This window comes from Trichomycterus rosablanca, chromosome 7 (assembly GCF_030014385.1).
Source record: "Trichomycterus rosablanca isolate fTriRos1 chromosome 7, fTriRos1.hap1, whole genome shotgun sequence".
NCBI classification, from domain to species: Eukaryota; Metazoa; Chordata; class Actinopteri; order Siluriformes; family Trichomycteridae; genus Trichomycterus; species Trichomycterus rosablanca.
This window is the reverse complement of record NC_085994.1, coordinates 13936123-13955449: the sequence shown is the minus strand read 5'-3', so window position 1 is coordinate 13955449 and position 19327 is coordinate 13936123. Positions and strand designations below refer to the sequence as shown.

Here is a 19327-nt window from a genome sequence, read left to right as displayed (position 1 = left end):
GCAGCAGTAGAGGAGAGATGCAACTGGGTAATTGGTTACGTCTAGATTGGAAGAAAAATCGAAAAGTCCTGACTCGCAATCAGTGTTCCAATTTATCCCAAACATTTTCTATAGGGTTGAGGTCAGTTCCTCCACACCAAACATGCCAAACCATGTCTTTATGGACCTTTCTTTGTGCATGGGGCAGTGCCATGCTGGAACAAAAAGGCCTTTCCCCAAATTGTTGCCACAAATTATTTTAGATGTTTAATTTTTACACCTGTTAGTGGCTGAATAACCTAAACCTGAGAGTATTTTAACATGTATATTGTTATAAAATATAAGAACTGCATGGAGTCCATATGCATATAGCAATACATTTATAATTATTACAGTCTTTAGAGGACCTGGAGGACCAGAAGAGAAGAAAGAAGAAGGAGAAAATGGGGCTGAGCTCACTGTCGCGTGTGTTTGCTCGAGGAAAGCAGAGAAAGTCTCTGGACCCCGGCCTGTTCGACGGTACCAACACTCCTGACTACTACATAGAGGAGGATGCTGACTGGTGATCCAGCCACACAGCCTTTATGACCTCAGTGTGTGTGTGTGTTTGTCTGAGTGTGTATATGTGTGAAAATGAGAGAGACAGTGTGTATGTCAGGTTGAGTTTTACGCCAGTTTCACACATACTACCTGTGCGTGGCATGAGCGATGCAGAACGTCTTGCTGTCAGTTTTGTGGAATCTATGTTAACAGGTTTGAGCCTGGCATGCATGAGCGCTGCGGGATGATACGAAGCCTCAAAATACAATTAAAACCAATGATCAATAAAATAGAATCAAATGAAATATCCAGTGTTACCAATGTCAACCAAAAATCCCAGTGGGTTGGGGTCTGGTAAATGTAATGGCCACATCATGTGATGTGTAGCATCAAATTACTCAGTGACCCCTTATGGCCTGTAAGTAGGAGCATTGTCATCCTGAAAGAGACCGCTCCTTTTAGAATTGAACTGTTCTGTTTGATGAATCAAGTGATCAGACTCGACAGTTTTGGATTGATTTGGATTGAGTGGTCCTCTCCTTCAAGGTGACAGCATTTTGGAGGAAAGCATTTAGTTCAGCAGTTTTTTAAACACCTCACTGTCACCTCTGGACTGAGAATAGTCCACCAACCAAAAATACATCCAGCCAACAGCTCCCCGTGGGCAGCGTCCTGTGACCACTGATGAAGGTCTAGAAGATGACCAACTCAAACAGCAGCAATAGATGAGCGATCGTCTCTGACTTTACATCTACAAGGTGGACCAACTAGGTAGGAGTGTCTAATAGAGTGGACAGTGATTGGACACGAATGATCCACCACCTAAATAATACCTGCTCTGTGGTGGTCCTGTGGGGGTCCTGACCATTGAAGAACAGGTTAAAGAAAGCATAGAGAGAAACAGATAGACTACAGTCAGTAATTGTAGAACTACAAAGTGCTTCTATATGGTAAGTGGAGCTTATATATTTGAACTCTTAACATTTTGATTGACAGGCCAAAGCTCTACCCACTAGGCTACCACTCTCCCTGTTGAGATGTTGATTATAGATGCCCACTTTGTCTTGAAAATCAGATAAAAGTGACCAAAACTGACCAATAACTATTATTCATCATTCATGACCACTGGGATTAATTAATATATAGAATAATTGTATATCATGATTAATCTGGCACACATCTTTGCATACTTTGCTTTCTCCTCTTTGTTTCTTAAAAAAGAAGAAGGCATAGAAGTCCCCGTTCGAACCCGCAGCACTGTGCCTCAGCCCGTATGCTGTATGTGTGAAACCGGCTTTAGAGGAAGGAGTGTGTGTTCGCTCTTTCATTGCTGCTGTCTACAAAAGCACAAGTCCGAAAGCACAAGTTGGGATCCGTCATGCCGTACAGCTGCCGTCCATCTCCTAACCCTCTCATCCTCATCTGTACCGACCCCTAGTGTACCGTCTCTAAAAAACTGAAAGGACCTGCTGGATTTGTAAATAACAGATGCATTGTGGTACATCCTGTGCTCGTAAATATATGTCGTCTTAAATGCTCTCTGTTTAATTTAACCCTGTGTGTTATGTGTTGCTCTCTGATCATGTTTGCAAGGTTCTCAGGCTGGGAAGTGGCAGGCTTAAATGAGTCAGACAGCAAACAGTGAGTGTGTTTACATGTGCAGAATTAAAGGGTCCAAAATCTTTCAGAAATCTGATTTTCAGAATACTTTATCACGTTTATATGCGCTTAAAATTCTGATTATAGTATTTTCTTCATATAAATCAATTCATATAAATCAGTTGCTGATTTATATTCCTTTAGTAAAATTTTTTCTGTTAATTATTATTTAATGTGTAATTTAAATATTAGTAGTTTTTTTGGCTGTTTCGGTATTTAAGAGTTGCTGCAGCGGATCTGGTCTGCTTACCAGACTTGGCACAGATTTTACTCCTTTGACACAACCCTTCTGTTTATATTCGCAATTGGGACCAGCATTGAGAGTGCACCAACAAGTACACCTCCAACTCCCCATTCCCCCTAGACTTTAGCCAATCACGTCCATGCAGTTGCTTGACTGGCCAATAGCACTGCCGGGATTGAAACCACAGATCCCGTGATCTTAGCTGTAGTGGGTCAGCACACTTTACCGCTGCACCACCCATGCACTTTTTGTATTTTTCAGTAGCACCTCTGGGATTCGAACCACAGACCCTTTAATCTTAACTGTAGTGGGTCAGCACACTTAACCGCTGCACCACCCATGCACTTTTTGTATTTTTCAGTAGCATCACTGGGATTCAAACCACAGACCCCTTGATTTTAGCTTTAGGTCAGAGCACAGGGTCAGCCCAACAGTGGCTGAATGGCAGAGCTGGGATTTGAACACTCAAACTTTTGATTGGCAGGCCAAAGCTCTACCCACTAGGCTACCACTGTCCCTGTTGAGAAGTTGGTTAAAGATGCCCACTTTGTCTTTAAAATCAGATAAAAGTGACCAGCACACTTTACCGCTGCGATTCGAACTACAGACCCCTTGATTTTAGCTGTAGCAGATCAGTGCACTTTACCGCTGCATCACCTGAGCACACGTTGTATTTTCCAATAGTGAGATAATAAATGTAATACTTTGCAAATGAAATAGCTAGAAAAGTCACATCGGCTCCTAAGTGGCACAAAGAAATGCATTCACCCTGTTGTCCAGCAGGTTTGGCCAGAACTGACCGATCTCTCTTGGTGGCAGAGATGACATAACTTGTCTCTTTTCCAAAATATAAAGTATATAGGACAGTTGTAGATTATTGGTTAAGGTACTGGACTAGTAATCCAAAGTTTGCTGGTTTAAGCACCACCACTACAGTACAATAGTTTGTAGTTACAGAAGCAGCCTCATTTGTCTTTCTGCACATACACAGATACAAATATGAAAAAGATCTTATTAAAGGTCTGCATGGACTGAATAAACTGATTACTGGTGTTACATTCGGGTGCGTTCATCTATTTTCTAAAAAACGAATTATTACTGTACATGTAAACATTCCCTAAATGTTCACGTTTAGACCAGGATTGTGTTTTCTGGTGCAAGTTTACAAATAATTACATTTTCAGCAGACGCTTTTATCCAAAGCGACTTACACAATGAGCAATTGAGGGTTAAGGGCCTTGCTCAGGGACCCAACAGTGACAACTTGGTGGTGGTGGGGCTTGAACCGGCAACCTTCTGTTTACTAGTCCAGTACCTTAACCACTGAGCTACCACTGGCTCAGCACATGCAAACACAGAAACATCTGGACATGATGCCTATGTTTGCTTAAAAAAATACAAATCTGAGGTTCAGACTGATATTTTAGCCTGCCGTTTCTACAGAAGTACTCTAAAGCTGTAACTAAAATATTTTCACTGTGTTGGTTTTTTCCATTAAAGCTCTGGTCACACCAGATACAGGGTTTCTTTAGCCAAAACTTCTCTACCACAGTGTTTGGTTTACCAATTTGGCCATGAGCATTTGAGCTATGCTAATCTTGACATTTAGGAACTCATTCTGGTTTCAAGTGCAATCAGAAGTCTACAGTCAGGTTCTACTTGTACACTGTTTTATTGGTGATAGTTAATGGAGGTTTGTTGCCTCACTGTTAGCACAGCTAACTTTATAAAACAATAAACTATATAAAACATTTTTACATCCAAAAGCATCTAATTTTGCCAATTGACTGGCTGCAAGTCATTATGCCACAGTCTTTTTAAACCATTTTTAGTCTGGTTGGATAATACAGTATGAAATCTTAGTATGAAATCAGTAGAAGAGCGCCTACTATAAGGAGCTCTTCCACAATTTTGGATAAACGGTTGCTGTATTCAGATGGTTTTGTTAACTGGTGTATATGTTAACAATGAATGGCCACCAAACACAGAAACTCAAAATTCTGAAGGATACACTAATCTGTGTAATGTGATATACACTGATGAGCCAAAACAATAGGACCAATAAATGTGCTTGGCAAGGCGCTCAGGTGGCGCAGTGGTAAAACATGCTAGCACACCAGAGCTGAGATTTCGAATATGTCCGTTTCGAATTTCAGCTCTGCTATCCGGCTGGGCGCCTACATGAACAACGATTGGATGTTGTTCATTCAGGGTGGGAAGCCTGACCAGGAACTCCTCATAACTGATGCAATTACGGCCTCTGCTGGCTGATTGATGGCGCCTGCACAGAGTCGAGGAATAATGCGTTGATCAGGGTGTGGCTCTCTGTACACAAAGCTGATCCGCATATGAACTCTCCTCGTGCAGGTGAAAAGATGCAGTCGGTACTGAACACGTGTTGAACGGGGCTCCTCAGTCAACAGCGGTAGAGGAGAATGCGTAATGCAAACAGGGTGATTGGGGGGGAAATTACAAAAAAATTTAAGTACATTTTTATATATATATATAATATATATAAATATATATTATATATATATATATATATATATATATATATATATATATATATATATATATATATATATATATATATACTGTATATGTGTGTGTGTGTTTTCCTCTAACGTAAGCATATTTCAAACAAGCAAACTGAACAAAGTCTTTTTGTAGCTTTTGATATGCACTTGAAAGGAACATGCCAATTCTCACCAACAATGCACATACAAAAAATGAGTGTGACCCGAGCTTGATCCTGATCTAACTGCTCAGATCACTTTTACACATATTCAGATCTGATATTAAATTCTGACATTTAAAACTGTGGGGATCTTTTGCACATTTTCAACATTAGTAGGAGGTTGCTTCTGCTCAAATCAGATAACTGCCAGAATTTAAAAGAATACTCTAGCTTTTTTAAACTTCAGCTTTACTGCATTCATAGTGTATAAGTGACTAAAACATTAAACATTTACAGCATTTAGCAAACGTCTTTGTCCAAAATAACTTGTGTGAATTGTGCCTGAATAAATGTGAGAGATTGATGGTTAGGACCTTGCTCAGGGGCCCAACAGCAGCAGCTTGGCATTGGTGGGACTTAAATCAAAAACATTCTGATTCCAAGTCCAGTACCTTCACAGCAAGACGGTCCTGGGTTCGTTTCCCAGGTGGAGCGGTTCGGGTCCTTTCTGTGTGGAGTTTGCATGTTCTCCCCGTGTCTGTGTGGGTTTCCTCCCACAGTCCAAAAACATGCAAGTGAGGTGAATTGAAGATACAAAATTGTCCATGATTGTGTTTGACATTAAACTTGAACTGATGAATCTTGTGTAACCAGTAACTACCGTTCCTGTCATGAATGTACCCAAAGTGTAAAACATGACGTTAAAAATCCTAATAAAATTAATCATTATTTTATACTCATTGGGGTGACTTAAATTCCTGAACTCAATAATTACATTTGGCTGTATAGCGTACGTTCTTTGCCTAGAAGTCTATTACCTCCCCAACAACCACCATTAGACTTTCATTAGGTGTTTAAAACATTAGATGTTTTAAAGCATTCTGCTTATTCCCTCTCACATACCCACATACCCTACTGTATGTTACAAATGCAGTAAAGATCAGTTTAAACTCTGGAGTATTCCTTTAAGTTAAGTTTTTTTACATTATGGCTTGTGACCCTTAGTTTAACCATTCTTTTTCATGGCTTAGACTTGATGTTGTGAAATGTGAATCATGAATTAACCCTGTGAAGGAGAATGGTAACTTTTAAAATACAGATGCTCTAAACCTAGAGATTTAAAAGGCATGGAAACACAGAAAAGAGCAACTATAGAATAAAATATTTTGAAATAAAAACAGTCCTAGTAGTGGTAAAGACTGAACGTTTGTGTGTGATTTGCTGCTGAATCTCCTCGAGCTGTTGGCAGCCCTCCCCTGCTGAGGTGCCTTTAGTTAGATGAGTCTTTGTTTAACTAACAGCTCTTACTGTTCTAAACACTACTAATTTACTACTCTCAATGGGCCGGTTACAGTTGTTTTCTAATGAGAGAACACATTTTATACACTTTTAAACTTCAAAAGGAGGGATGTAGTTTAATTGGGATGGACCAAACTCAGTTAATGGCTTTTTAATGGATTTAAAAGAAACATGTCTGATTTAAAAAAGCTGTGTTCCAAACAGCAATTTATCATACTAAATAGTATGTCTAATGCACTACCAGTGGTAATGTTTTACACTATGAAGCACATACAGTATAGAATCCGGTTTGGAACACAGTCCTAAAATTAAAGGGCCGCTTGTTATAACGATGAATGTGAGCTCACATAGCTAATAAAATCATGTTGGTTAAGTGTGAAGTCTTATGAGTGTGGAAAATGTTCAAGGCAGTAAAAATAAACTTTGTCCGCCACCCAGGTGGCAGCCCTAAAGATGCCAGTCCACCAGTGCTGAGGTTTCAAGCTCAAATCTTGACTCTGCTTACAGCCGGCTGAGCACTTGCAGGGCTGTAGGGATAACTGCTGCAATTATGACCTCTGCTGGCTGATCGATGAGGCAGTGGACAATGAGATCAGTGCATGACTCTCCATGCTCTATACGGATCACTATATGAGCCCGTCTCATGCAGGTTAAAAGAAGCGGATACTGCAAAAGTGTGAGGGTGTGTGTTATTTACTCCTTGGTCAGGAGTAGTCTGCAGCAGTGGAGGTGGAAATACAAATCAGGTAACTGCATATGACTGGATTGGGAGGAAAATTAGGGGGGGTGCATAAATAAATATTTAATATTATATATATAAATAAGTCTTTTGCAGGGCGTAAACTGTTCAGATGCTGCGGCATTAGAAGAAATCTCTGAACATGAGATAAAAGGTGGAATACATGAATGCTAAAAGAATTGGTTGTGGTTGTGAGAATATGAACTGTAGTATTTGCATTGCTTGAGTGATTCAGTGCTAGCCATGAGAAATTAAAAGGACAGCAAAGCATTGGAACAGCTCATAGAGAACCAGATCAAATGGTAGGCCTATTTCTGAAACATGCGTTTATGAAAATCACATCCAGCCCTGAGGGACTACTAATTTACTTACTGTGTGTCTGTGTCTGTGTGTGAGATTATTTCCGTTTACAAGGATTATTTTGAGATCACAAATGTAATCTGACCATTTAGGGGAATGTATTATATACTGGGACAATTTACAGTGGGGTCAAAAAGTATTTAGTCAGCCACTGATTGTGCAGGTTCTCCTACTTAGAAAGATGAGAGAGGTCTGTAATTTTCATTATAGGTACACTTCAACTATGAGAGACAAAATGAGAAAAAAAAATCCAGGAAATCACATTGTAGGATTTTTAAAGAATTTATTTGTAAATTATGGTGGAAAATAAGTATTTGGTCAATAACAAAAGTTCAACTCAATACTTTGTAACATAACCTTTGTTGGCAATGACAGAGGTCAAACGTTTCCTGTAAGTCTTCACCAGGTTTGCACACACTGTAGCTGGTATTTTGGCCCATTCCTCCATGCAGATCTCCTCTAGAGCAGTGATGTTTTGGGGCTGTCGCTGGGCAACACGGACTCCACAAATGTTCTATGGGGTTGAGGTCTGGAGACTGGCTAGGCCACTCCAGGACCTTGAAATGCTTTTTACGGAGCCATTCCTTCGTTGCCCGAGCGGTGTGTTTGGGATCATTGTCATGCTGCAAGACCCAGCCACGTTCCATCTTCAATGCTCTCACTGATGGAAGGAGGTTTTGGCTTAAAATCTCACGATACATGGCCCCGTTCATTCTTCCCTTAACACGGATCAGTCGTCCTGTCCCCTTTGCAGAAAAACAGCCCCAAAGCATGATGTTTCCACCCCCATGCTTCACAGTAGGTATGGTGTTCTTGGGTTCTTCTTCTTCCTCCAAACACGACGAGTTGAGTTTTTACCAAAAAGTTCCATTTTGGTTTCATCTGACCACATGATATTCTCCCAGTCCTCTTCTGGATCATCCATATGCTCTCTGGCAAACTTCAGACGGGCCTGGACATGTACTGGCTTAAGCAGGGGGACACGCCTGGCACTGCAGGATTTGAGTCCCTCTCGGCGTAGTGTGTTACTGATGGTAGCCTTTGTTACTTTGTTCCCAGCTCTCTGCAGGTCATTCATCAGGTCCCTCTGTGTAGTTCTGGGATTTTTGCTCACCGTTCTCATGATCATTTTGACCCCACGGGATGAGATCTTGACCCCAAGGGAGATTATCAATGGTCTTGTATGTCTTCCATTTTCTTACAATTGCTCCCACAGTTGATTTATTCACACCAACCTGCTTGCCTATTGTAGATTCACTCTTCCCAGCCTGGTGCATGTCTACAATTTTCTTCCTGGTGTCCTTCGACAGCTCTTTGGTCTTGGCCATGGTTGAGTTTGGAGTCTGACTGTTTGAGGCTGTGGACAGGTGTCTTTTATACAGATAACGAGGTCAAACAGGTGCCATTAATACAGGTAACGAGTGGAGGACAGAAGAGCTTCTTAAAGAATAAGTTACAGGTCTCTGAGAGCCAGAAATCTTGTTTGTTTGTAATTGACCAAATACTTATTTTCCACCATAATTTACGAAAAAATTCTTTAAAAATCCTACAATGTGATTTCCTGGATTTTTTTTTCTCATTTTGTCTCTCATAGTTGAAGTGTACCTATGATGAAAATTACAGACCTCTCTCATCTTTCTAAGTAGGAGAACTTGCACAATCAGTGGCTGACTAAATACTTTTTGACCCCACTGTATAGTAAAGAAAATAACACAGACAATAAAGGAATATACAACGATCAGCCATAACATTAAAACAGCCTCCTTGTTTCTACACTCACTGTCCATTTGATCAGCTCCACTTACCATATAGAAGCACTTTGTAGTTCTACAATTACTGGCTGTAGTCCATCTGTTTCTCTGCATGCTTTGTTAGCCTCCTTTCATGCTGTTCTTCAATGGTCAAGACTCTCCCAGGACCACTACAGAGTAGATATTATTTGGGTGGTGGAACATTCTCAGCACTGCAGTGACACTGACATGGTGGTGGTGTGTTAGTGTGTGTTGTGCTGGTATGAGTGGATCAGACACAGCAGTGCTGCCGGAGTTTTTAAATACCGTGTCCACTCACTGTCCACTCTATTAGACACTCCTACCTAGTTGGTCCACCTTGTAGATGTAAAGTCAGAGATGATCGCTCATCTATTGCTTCTGTTTGAGTTGGTCATCTTCTAGACCTTTATCAGTGGTCACAATACGCTGCCCACGGGGCACTGTTGGCTGGATATTTTTGGTTGGTGGACTATTCTCAGTCCAGCAGTGACAGTGAAGTGTTTAAAAACTGTGTCTGATCCACTCATACCAGCACAACACACACTAACACACCACCACCATGTCAGTGTCACTGCAGTGCTGAGAATGATCCACCACCCAAATAATACCTGCTGGAGAATAGCATGAAAGGGGGCTAACAAAGCATGCAGAGAAACAGATGGACTACAGTCAGTAATTGTAGAGCTACAAAGTGCTTCTATATGGTAAGTGGAGCTGATAAAATGGACAGTGAGTGTAGAAACAAGGAGGTGGTTTTAATGTTATGGCTGCTCGGTGTATAACATTGCTGCACATACAAGTGGCTATGCCTAAAAGAATGTGGACACCTATTTGTCATGCTGGGACTGAAAAGCTGTTGCCACAAAGTTGAAATCATAACATCTACTTTATATAATTCATTTTATACACCGATTAGTATAGGATGTAGCTGAACTTAATCATTAGGAGGGATGTCTACATACTTGTAAGCTTACGCCACCGTAGCCCAATAGGATGGAAATAAATATATATGCTGCCATCTTCTGGTAACAATCGGTAGTTTCAGAACTGCATTATTGAAGTCGAGCATCGATGTTGGGTTAGAGGCCTGACTCACATTCAGTGTTCCAGTTCATCCCAAAGGTGTTCAGTGAGTTAAGGTCATAACCACTAAAACCAAAACTGTATTCTATGTACTCTTTTATAAAGCATTCAAAAAGCTTTTAAAATTCTTTTTGGATAGAATATGTAAACTGAAACTTGACATGTTTTAGTTTACATGTATTTATATATACTGTATATATATATTTTTTTATCCCTGCTCCCGTACTTAGACTGAGAGCGGACTGTCAAGTGGCTATGCTGTTTCGGCTATCCTTCCCCCTCAGACATTGGCCAATCATGTCTGTGCAGGTGCCCAGCCAGCTGATAGCACGGCTAAGATTTGGATCCCTGATTCCCTGACCACGGGGTCAATGGGCTAACGTACTTTATCATTCACATCTAAACAGGGCAGCACAGTGGCTAAGTGGGTAGCACTGTTGCCTCACAGCAAGAAGGTCCTGGGTTCAAAAGAAAGGTCCGGGTCCTTTCTGTGTGGAGTTTGCATGTTCTCCCTGTGTCCGTGTGGGTTTCCTCCAGGTGCTCCGGTTTCCTCCCACAGTCCAGGGACATGCAAGTGAGGTGAATTGGAGATACACAAATGTCCATGACAGTGTTCGATATAACCTTGTGAACTGATGAATCTTGTGTAATGAATGACTACCGTTCCTGTCATGAATGTAACCAAAGTGTAAAAATCCTTATAAACAAACAAACATCTAAACAATTGCTAAATTCTTCCCCTTTTCGTTCCCTAATTAAGTCCTCTAACTGAGGAGGACTGCAGACTATCAAGTGTACTCTATGGCAGGGGCTTTCAACCTGGGGGGTGCGCGAGTACCTGTCTGGGGGGGCCTGAGTGGCTGACCTTTGGGGCGTGGCATTACGAGATTATTATTATGAACCGGTGGCTCACGAGATTGAGCGGCGGTTCATCACGGGGAGGGGGGGCGTGGCGTGAGGGGGGCGCAAGTCGCGCTTGGCACACGAAGGCGGGCGCATGCCTAAAAAGGTTGAAAACCCCTGCTCTATGGCACACTTGCAGTCGCAGGCCGCCTCTTTTCACATACCGAAGGGAGAGACATTAGTGGCTATGCTACTCCATGTGTCAAATTTAGATTGTCTTATTTAAAGCAGAAGTCATCCAAAATTATGCTGACTCATCTGAGACAAACGTACACAAAGTGGAAGTGTGTTCTATTATCTGACAAGTTTCCAAATAGTTTCTGCTCATTTTGTTCTCTGGGCCAAAAAGTAAGTTTAAATTCCAGCTTCTGTTATGGTCTGGAGTTTTTTTTTGTGCTAGTAGCATGGGTAACTTGCACATCTGTAAAAGCAGCATTAATGCTGAGGCTTACTTATGCATTTAGAGCAGTATAATTTATAATGCCATCTAGACCAAGTCCTTTTAGCATTTTGTTTTCTTTAATTAATAAATGATTGTCTTGTTTTTGTTTTTAATGTATTAAATGACACATTATTCTGTACACATTTGAGCCTTAGATCATCATGTCACCCTAAGTATCTCTTGCAAAAACACCTGCTTCTTTCCCCTCGTCCGTGATCCAGACTCGGACAGTCTCTCCAGCTCAAGTTGTCTGAGTAAGAGCCTGTCTGACAGTGAGGAGCAGCTGGATAAACTGCAGCAGGTGGAGCTGGCACGGACAGTGCCCATGTCCCGTTGGCGAGCGGGCACAGTGCAGACCTGGCTTGAGGTCATCATGGCCATGCCCATGTACGTCCATGCCTGTGCAGACAACGTCAAGAGCGGCAAGGTCAGACAGTATACAAAAGAACATTTTATAAATACCTTTACATTATATATATATACTCTATATATAAATATATATATATATATATATATATATATATACACATATACACACACACACACGTGTGTGTGTGTGTGTGTCTGAGTGTCTGAGAGAGTGTGTGGGAAATGCTATATACATTATTAGACATTGTCATACTGTGATATGCTTGTACCTAATAAAGCTCACATCACAGGGTTGATTGGAGTGTTGACAGCTCCTTAGGTGAGTAACTGGCCCCAACCAATCCTCCAGCACATTTTAGTTACACTGTAATTATGTAGAATTTATTTTTAAAAAAATAAATAATCCATTCGGTTGGGCTGGTCGGATATATGAACAACGTTTGACTGTTGTTCATCCAGGGAGGGAGCTAGATAGGAACCTCATAACTGATGCAATTACGACCTCTGCTGGCTGATTGATGGCGTCTGCACATAGTAGAGGAATAATGCAATCATGTGGCTCTCCATGCACAAAGCTGATCCGCATATGAACTTGCCTCGTGCAGGTAAAAAAATGCAATTGGTTACTGCACACGTGTCGGAGGGGGGTGTGTGCAGTGAAGGTCAGTAACGCGTTACTTAGTAACGCGTTACTCCAATCTGACCACATTTTTCAGTAACGAGTAATCTAACGCGTTACTATTTCCAATCCAGTAATCAGATTAAAGTTACTTATCCAAGTTACTGTGCGTTACTATTTTTGTCATTTTCCTTAGTAAAAAGATATATATTTGCTTTCTTCTTGCGTCTTGAGTGACGTCTGGCCTATGCGACAGTTAAGTCACGGGCTGCGTCCGGAATCGGTTACTTACAGAGTGTGCACTAGATTGGAGGAAGTGTGCACTACTCGGCCAACGCCGAGTGATGACGTGGGGACGTGATGACGTAATATCACCATGGTTACAGACTCATTACAAATCCCACTCGCCAAAATGTAGGATATTTATCGTCTTTTTGTTATTTATTTGTCTTTAAAAATGTTTTATTTTATTTATCTTACTTACACTTGTGAACAGAGGACTCCGTTTTCCGCGTCTTTCTTGTTTCTTATTCCGCTTCAATCGCAGCTCCAGTTGCATTATGGGATACATTAGCGGACCGCATTATATAACTAATAAAGTAACTTGTAATCTAACTTAGTTACTTTTAAAATCAAGTAATCCATAAAGTAACTAAGTTACTTTTTAAAGGAGTAATCAGTAATCAGTAATCAGATTACTTTTTCAAGGTAACTATGCCATCACTGGGTGTGTGTCAGTTCGCTCTCCTTAATCGGGGCGGGGATCAGCACCAGTAGAGAGGAAGCATAACGCAATTGGGTAAAAAATCGGGAGAAAAAGGGAGAAAATGCATTTTAAAAAATAATAATAAAATAAAATAATAAAATAAGTAAATAATATGAATTTAAGGCCAAAAGTCTAAGACGGCCAGTAAAAACCCTTTATTTTGCATGTTTTTCATTACAAATCTTGAACCTCAAAGCAATCATAATGCAATCGGGTAATTGAATATGACTCTTTACAAACAATCGGGTAATTGAATACGACCTTTTACAAACAATCGGGTAATTGAATACGACTCTTTACAAACAATCGGGTAATTGAATACGACCTTTTACAAACAATCGGGTAATTGAATACAACTCTTTACAAACAATCGGGTAACTACATACGACTGTACAAACAATCGGGTAATTGAATATGACTCTTTACAAACAATCGGGGAATTGAATATGACTCTTTACAAACAATCGGGTAACTGAATATGACTCTTTACAAACAATCGGGTAATTGAATATGACTATAAACAATCGGGTAATTGAATATGACTACAAACAATCAGGTAATTGAAGACGACTCTTTACAAACAATCGGGTAATTGAATATGACTACAAACAATCGGGTAATTGAATATGACTTTACAAACAATCAAGTAAATGAATATGACTACAATCAATCGGGTAATTAAATACGACTCTTTACAAACAATCGGGTAATTGAATTTGACTCTTTACAAACAATCGGGTAATTGAATACAACTCTTTACAAACAATTGGGTAATTGAATACGACTACAAACAATCGGGTAATTAAATACGACTCTTTACAAAAAATCGGGTAATTGAATACGACTACAAACAATCGGGTAATTAAATACGACTCTTTACAAACAATCGGGTAATTGAATATGACTCTTTACAAACAATCGGGTAACTGAATATGACTCTTTACAAACAATCGGGTAATTGAATATGACTATAAACAATCGGGTAATTGAATATGACTACAAACAATCAGGTAATTGAAGACGACTCTTTACAAACAATTCGGGTAATTGAATATGACTCTTTACAAACAATCGGGTAATTGAATACGACTCTTTACAAACAATCGGGGAATTGAATACGACTCTACAAACAATCGGGTAACTGAATATGACTACAAACAATCGGGTAATTGAATATGACTACAAACAATCAGGTAATTGAAAACGACTCTTTACAAACAATCGGGTAATTGAATATGACTACAAACAATCGGGTAATTGAATATGACTCTTTACAAACAATCAAGTAATTGAATATGACTACAATCAATCGGGTAATTGAATATGACTCTTTACAAACAATCGGGTAATTGAATACGACTTTACAAACAATCGGGTAATTGAATACGACTCTTTACAAACAATCGGGTAATTGAATACAACTCTTTACAAACAATCGGGTAATTGAATACGACTTTACAAACAATCGGGTAATTGAATATGACTCTTTACAAACAATTGGGTAATTGAATACGACTCTACAAACAATCGGGTAATTGAATACGCCTCTTTACAAACAATCGGGTAATTGAATACGACTCTTTACAAACAATCGGGTAATTGAATACAACTCTTTACAAACAATTGGGTAATTGAATATGACTCTTTACAAACAATCGGGTAATTGAATACGACTCTACAAACAATCGGGTAATTGAATACGCCTCTTTACAAACAATCGGGTAATTGAATACGCCTCTTTACAAACAATCGGGTAATTGAATACGCCTCTTTACAAACAATCGGGTAATTGAATATGCCTCTTTACAAACAATCGGGTAATTGAATACGAATCTTTACAAACAATCGTGTAATTGAATACGAATCTTTACAAACAATTGGGTAATTGAATACAACTCTTTACAAACAATCGGGTAATTGAATACGACTCTTTACAAACAATCGGGTAATTGAATACGACTCTTTACAAACAATCGGGTAATTGAATACGACTCTTTACAAACAATCGGGTAATTGAATACGACTCTTTACAAACAATCGGGTAATTGAATATGACTCTTTACAAACAATCGGGTAATTGAATACGACTCTTTACAAACAATCGGGTAATTGAATACGACTCTTTACAAACAATCGGGTAATTGAATACGACTCTTTACAAACAATCGGGTAATTGAATACGACTCTTTACAAACAATCGGGTAATTGAATATGACTCTTTACAAACAATCGGGTAATTGAATATGACTCTTTACAAACAATCGGGTAATTGAATATGACTCTTTACAAACAATCGGGTAATTGAATACGACTCTTTACAAACAATCGGGTAATTGAATATGACTCTTTACAAACAATCGGGTAATTGAATACGACTCTTTACAAACAATCGGGTAATTGAATATGACTTTACAAACAATCGGGTAATTGAATATGACTCTTTACAAACAATCGGGTAATTGAATATGACTCTTTACAAACAATCGGGTAATTGAATATGACTCTTTACAAACAATCGGGTAATTGAATATGACTCTTTACAAACAATCGGGTAATTGAATATGACTCTTTACAAACAATCGGGTAATTGAATATGACTCTTTACAAACAATTGGGTAATTGGATACAGCTAGATTGAGAGAAAAATTGGGGGGGGGATGAAAAAAAGTAAAAATGCTTGAGTTTGTATCTCAACAGCGCTAACAAACATACCGGGCTTCCCGCAAATGCAACTGGCCATGTCAGGTTTCTTTTCTATGCCACTGAAAAATGAGACCTCCATGTTTGGCGCTCTGGGTAGTAGACGATTCACATGGGGCATACTAAAGCAATAAGCCACGAGAGGCCGTACGTTACTGTGATTTTAGCACGGGGATGACGTTTTTGGCACGACGTGAAGCGGAGTGCCTAAAACTTCTTTCCCCGTGCTAAAATCATAACAGTAACGTACGGTCTCGAGTGGCTTATTGCTTTTATAAAACGCCGGTCAACATAAAAGATAATAAATACAACAATGTTTAATCATAAATGTATTTATTGTGTATAAACTTACAATAAAGCATTCTTCTGCGACGCAAGGTAATCCGATTAACAGTGTTGCTAGGCAACGTGAGGGCGAAAATAACATTAACTTTCTCTATTCAGTGGCGTATTAATATGGAATGATGTGAGGTGGTCATAGGTGTGCGTTTATCGGGGATTTTACAACGGCTTCGAACGCGGCTCAGCCAATCAGATTTTAAGACCTGAACTATCCGTTTTATAATGTGCCTCTTTGTCTGCGAAAAGTGGTTCACTTTAAGAGAGTTTTTTTTCTAGTACAGGGCAACAAAATGACTGTAGATGTGGTAGAAAGGTTACTGGTTTAAGCTTCATGTTTGCCATCTTTCCACTGTTGGGCTCTTGAGCAAAGCCCCTAATCCTCGAATGCTTGCAACGTACAGTATATAGTCTCAGTTGTATGTTCATTTGCATAAAGGTGCCTGCTAAATGCTAAAAATGTTAATGTAAATATTTCTTTTTAAGCAAATGTCTAATTGGGACGAGCAACCCGTTCGCAGTAGAAAGCGTCTTGCAAGCCTTAATAAAGGAGGTGGAAATGTAATGTATCTTCTATACTTTCTAATAAAACAGCAATAAAGTTAAAATGAATAACGGTGCAAGACAGAGAGAAGATTTGTCTTAATCCCGCTGTTCACGGAAATCTGATTAAAGGTGCATATGGTCTCTTACCTCCAGACACAATTCCAACAATATAGCTACTTCTACCATTATAAATCCACCATTATGTCTAACACCTAGAAAAAATTGTTGTTAGTTAATGTAATACTTCGTTTTTAATGCAAGGTTGAGCATGTGAAAGAAATTGTGGTCACATCACGTCATTTTTCAATATTCATAGCTTCTTGTGTGAGGGTATTGTTAATAATTCACTTGTTAAAGCAATGCTTTCATTTGTATGTATGTGTTAGATGATGCTGGCGCTAACTGATGCAGATCTGAAGACTTGTTTGGGGATCAGCAACTCTATGCATCGCAGGAAATTGCGTTTGGCCATTGAGGACTACAGACAGGCTGAGTCAGGACATGGGTGAGATACACACACCCACAAAAATAATACAGGCTAATCCAAACTTTGTTTTCTCTGTACACAAAACAGTATTGCAGCGACAAAAGAGTAAATGAAAATAATGAATCATAGTAATCAAACCTCGCAGCATAACTGCAGCATCAAACCTGCCATACACACCTATTAAGAGCTGCATACACATGTAAGGTCTCTTTAACCAAGTACGTACATCATGTGTTGTCAGACTATCTAATGCAGCAGATCTGGACCACCACTGGGTAGCACAGGCATGGCTGAACGACGTGGGTCTGTCTCAGTATTCCCAGTTCTTCAACACACACATGGTGGATGGACGCCTACTGAGCACGCTCACACGTACCGACCTAGAAAAGCACCTTCATGTGTCTAAAAAAGCTCACCAGAACAGCATGCTGCTGGGAATCCAGCTTCTACACATGCTTAACTTCAACAAAGAAGTAGGTCACATCCCAACAAGTACAACTGCATGTTTTATATGTATGTTTTATATACAAATTTACATTTACAGCATTTACCAGAGGCTTTTATCCAAAGCGACTTACAGTTGTGACAGTATACAATCTAAGCAATTGAGGGTTAAGGGCCTTGCTCAAGGGCCCTACAGTGGCAACTTGGCAGTGATGGGTCTTGAACCAGCAACCTCCTGATTACTAGTCCAGTACCTTAACCACTAGGCTACAACTGCTTTATGCATGACATGCATGTCATGTTAGGTTTAAAATATTAATACTGTAACATATATTTAGGGACATTATAGGGCTGTGGTAGCCTAATAATAATAATAATAATAATAATACATTTTATTTATATAGCGCTTTTCAAGATACTCAAAGACGCTTTACATAAGACAAATAATCGAAACAAATACGTACATACACCATACAAATCATAGTACAAAATCAAAATAGTACATCAACATCAAGAATAATTAAGATAAAAACAAAGAGAGCAGCATAAGACAGTTCATTAAAAATTAGCTAAATTATGAGAGAGAACAACAAATATAGAACAATTTCTTAAAATTAGACAGAAACAGGACAGATTCACATGCAATCAGGAAACTGAAAACTTTACAAGTTTTAGGATCTAGGACTTCACATTTCTGTCATGATCTAAGTATAAAAACTATTAAAAAGAATAGCAAAAATAAAAGCATTTATTTCGTGTTGTTACAAGTTAAATGCCATTTTAAATAGATGAGTTTTGAGAAGTGACTTGAATTTGGACAGGTCAGGACAATCTCGTAGGTGTTTGCGGAGAGCATTCCATAAAGATGAAGCAGCTATGGAAAAGGCCCTGTCACCCCAGGTCCGGTGCTTGGTCCTAGAGGGTATGGACAGTAGGTTAGCCTCAGAAGAGCGAAGGCTACGGGAGGGAATGTGATGATGGAGCAGGTCGGTGAGGTAGGATGGGGCCTGATTATGGAGAGCTTTGTGAGTGAATAGAAGAATTTTGAATTGAATGCGTTGAGCAACGGGAAGCCAATGAAGTTTTTGTAGAACAGGTGTAATATGATCACGGGAGTGAGTATGAGTAAGGAGGCGAGCAGCTGAATTCTGGATATACTGAAGTTTTTTTAGGATTTTGTTAGATGTACCATAAAGGATGCTATTGCAATAATCAATTCTGGATGTAATAAAAGCATGAATCAAGGTTTCGGCGGCAGAAAAGGAGAGTGATGGACGTAGACGTGCTATGTTTTTTAGATGAAAGAAAGCAGTTTTGGTGATGTGATTTACATGGCGGTCAAAAGAGAGGTTGCTATCAA

General features: G+C 39.5%; 1 protein-coding gene across 1 annotated transcript in view; it reads left to right on the top strand.

The window, feature by feature from the left end:
- Positions 1-19327, top strand: part of kazna (kazrin, periplakin interacting protein a) — a 103418-nt gene that overhangs the window by 72270 nt on the left and 11821 nt on the right. Inside the window, exons 9-12 of the mRNA XM_062999036.1 lie at positions 375-498; positions 11919-12124; positions 17423-17541; positions 17765-17996. Coding sequence (XP_062855106.1) covers positions 375-498; positions 11919-12124; positions 17423-17541; positions 17765-17996 — 681 coding nt within the window. The remainder of the gene's footprint in view (positions 1-374; positions 499-11918; positions 12125-17422; positions 17542-17764; positions 17997-19327) is intronic.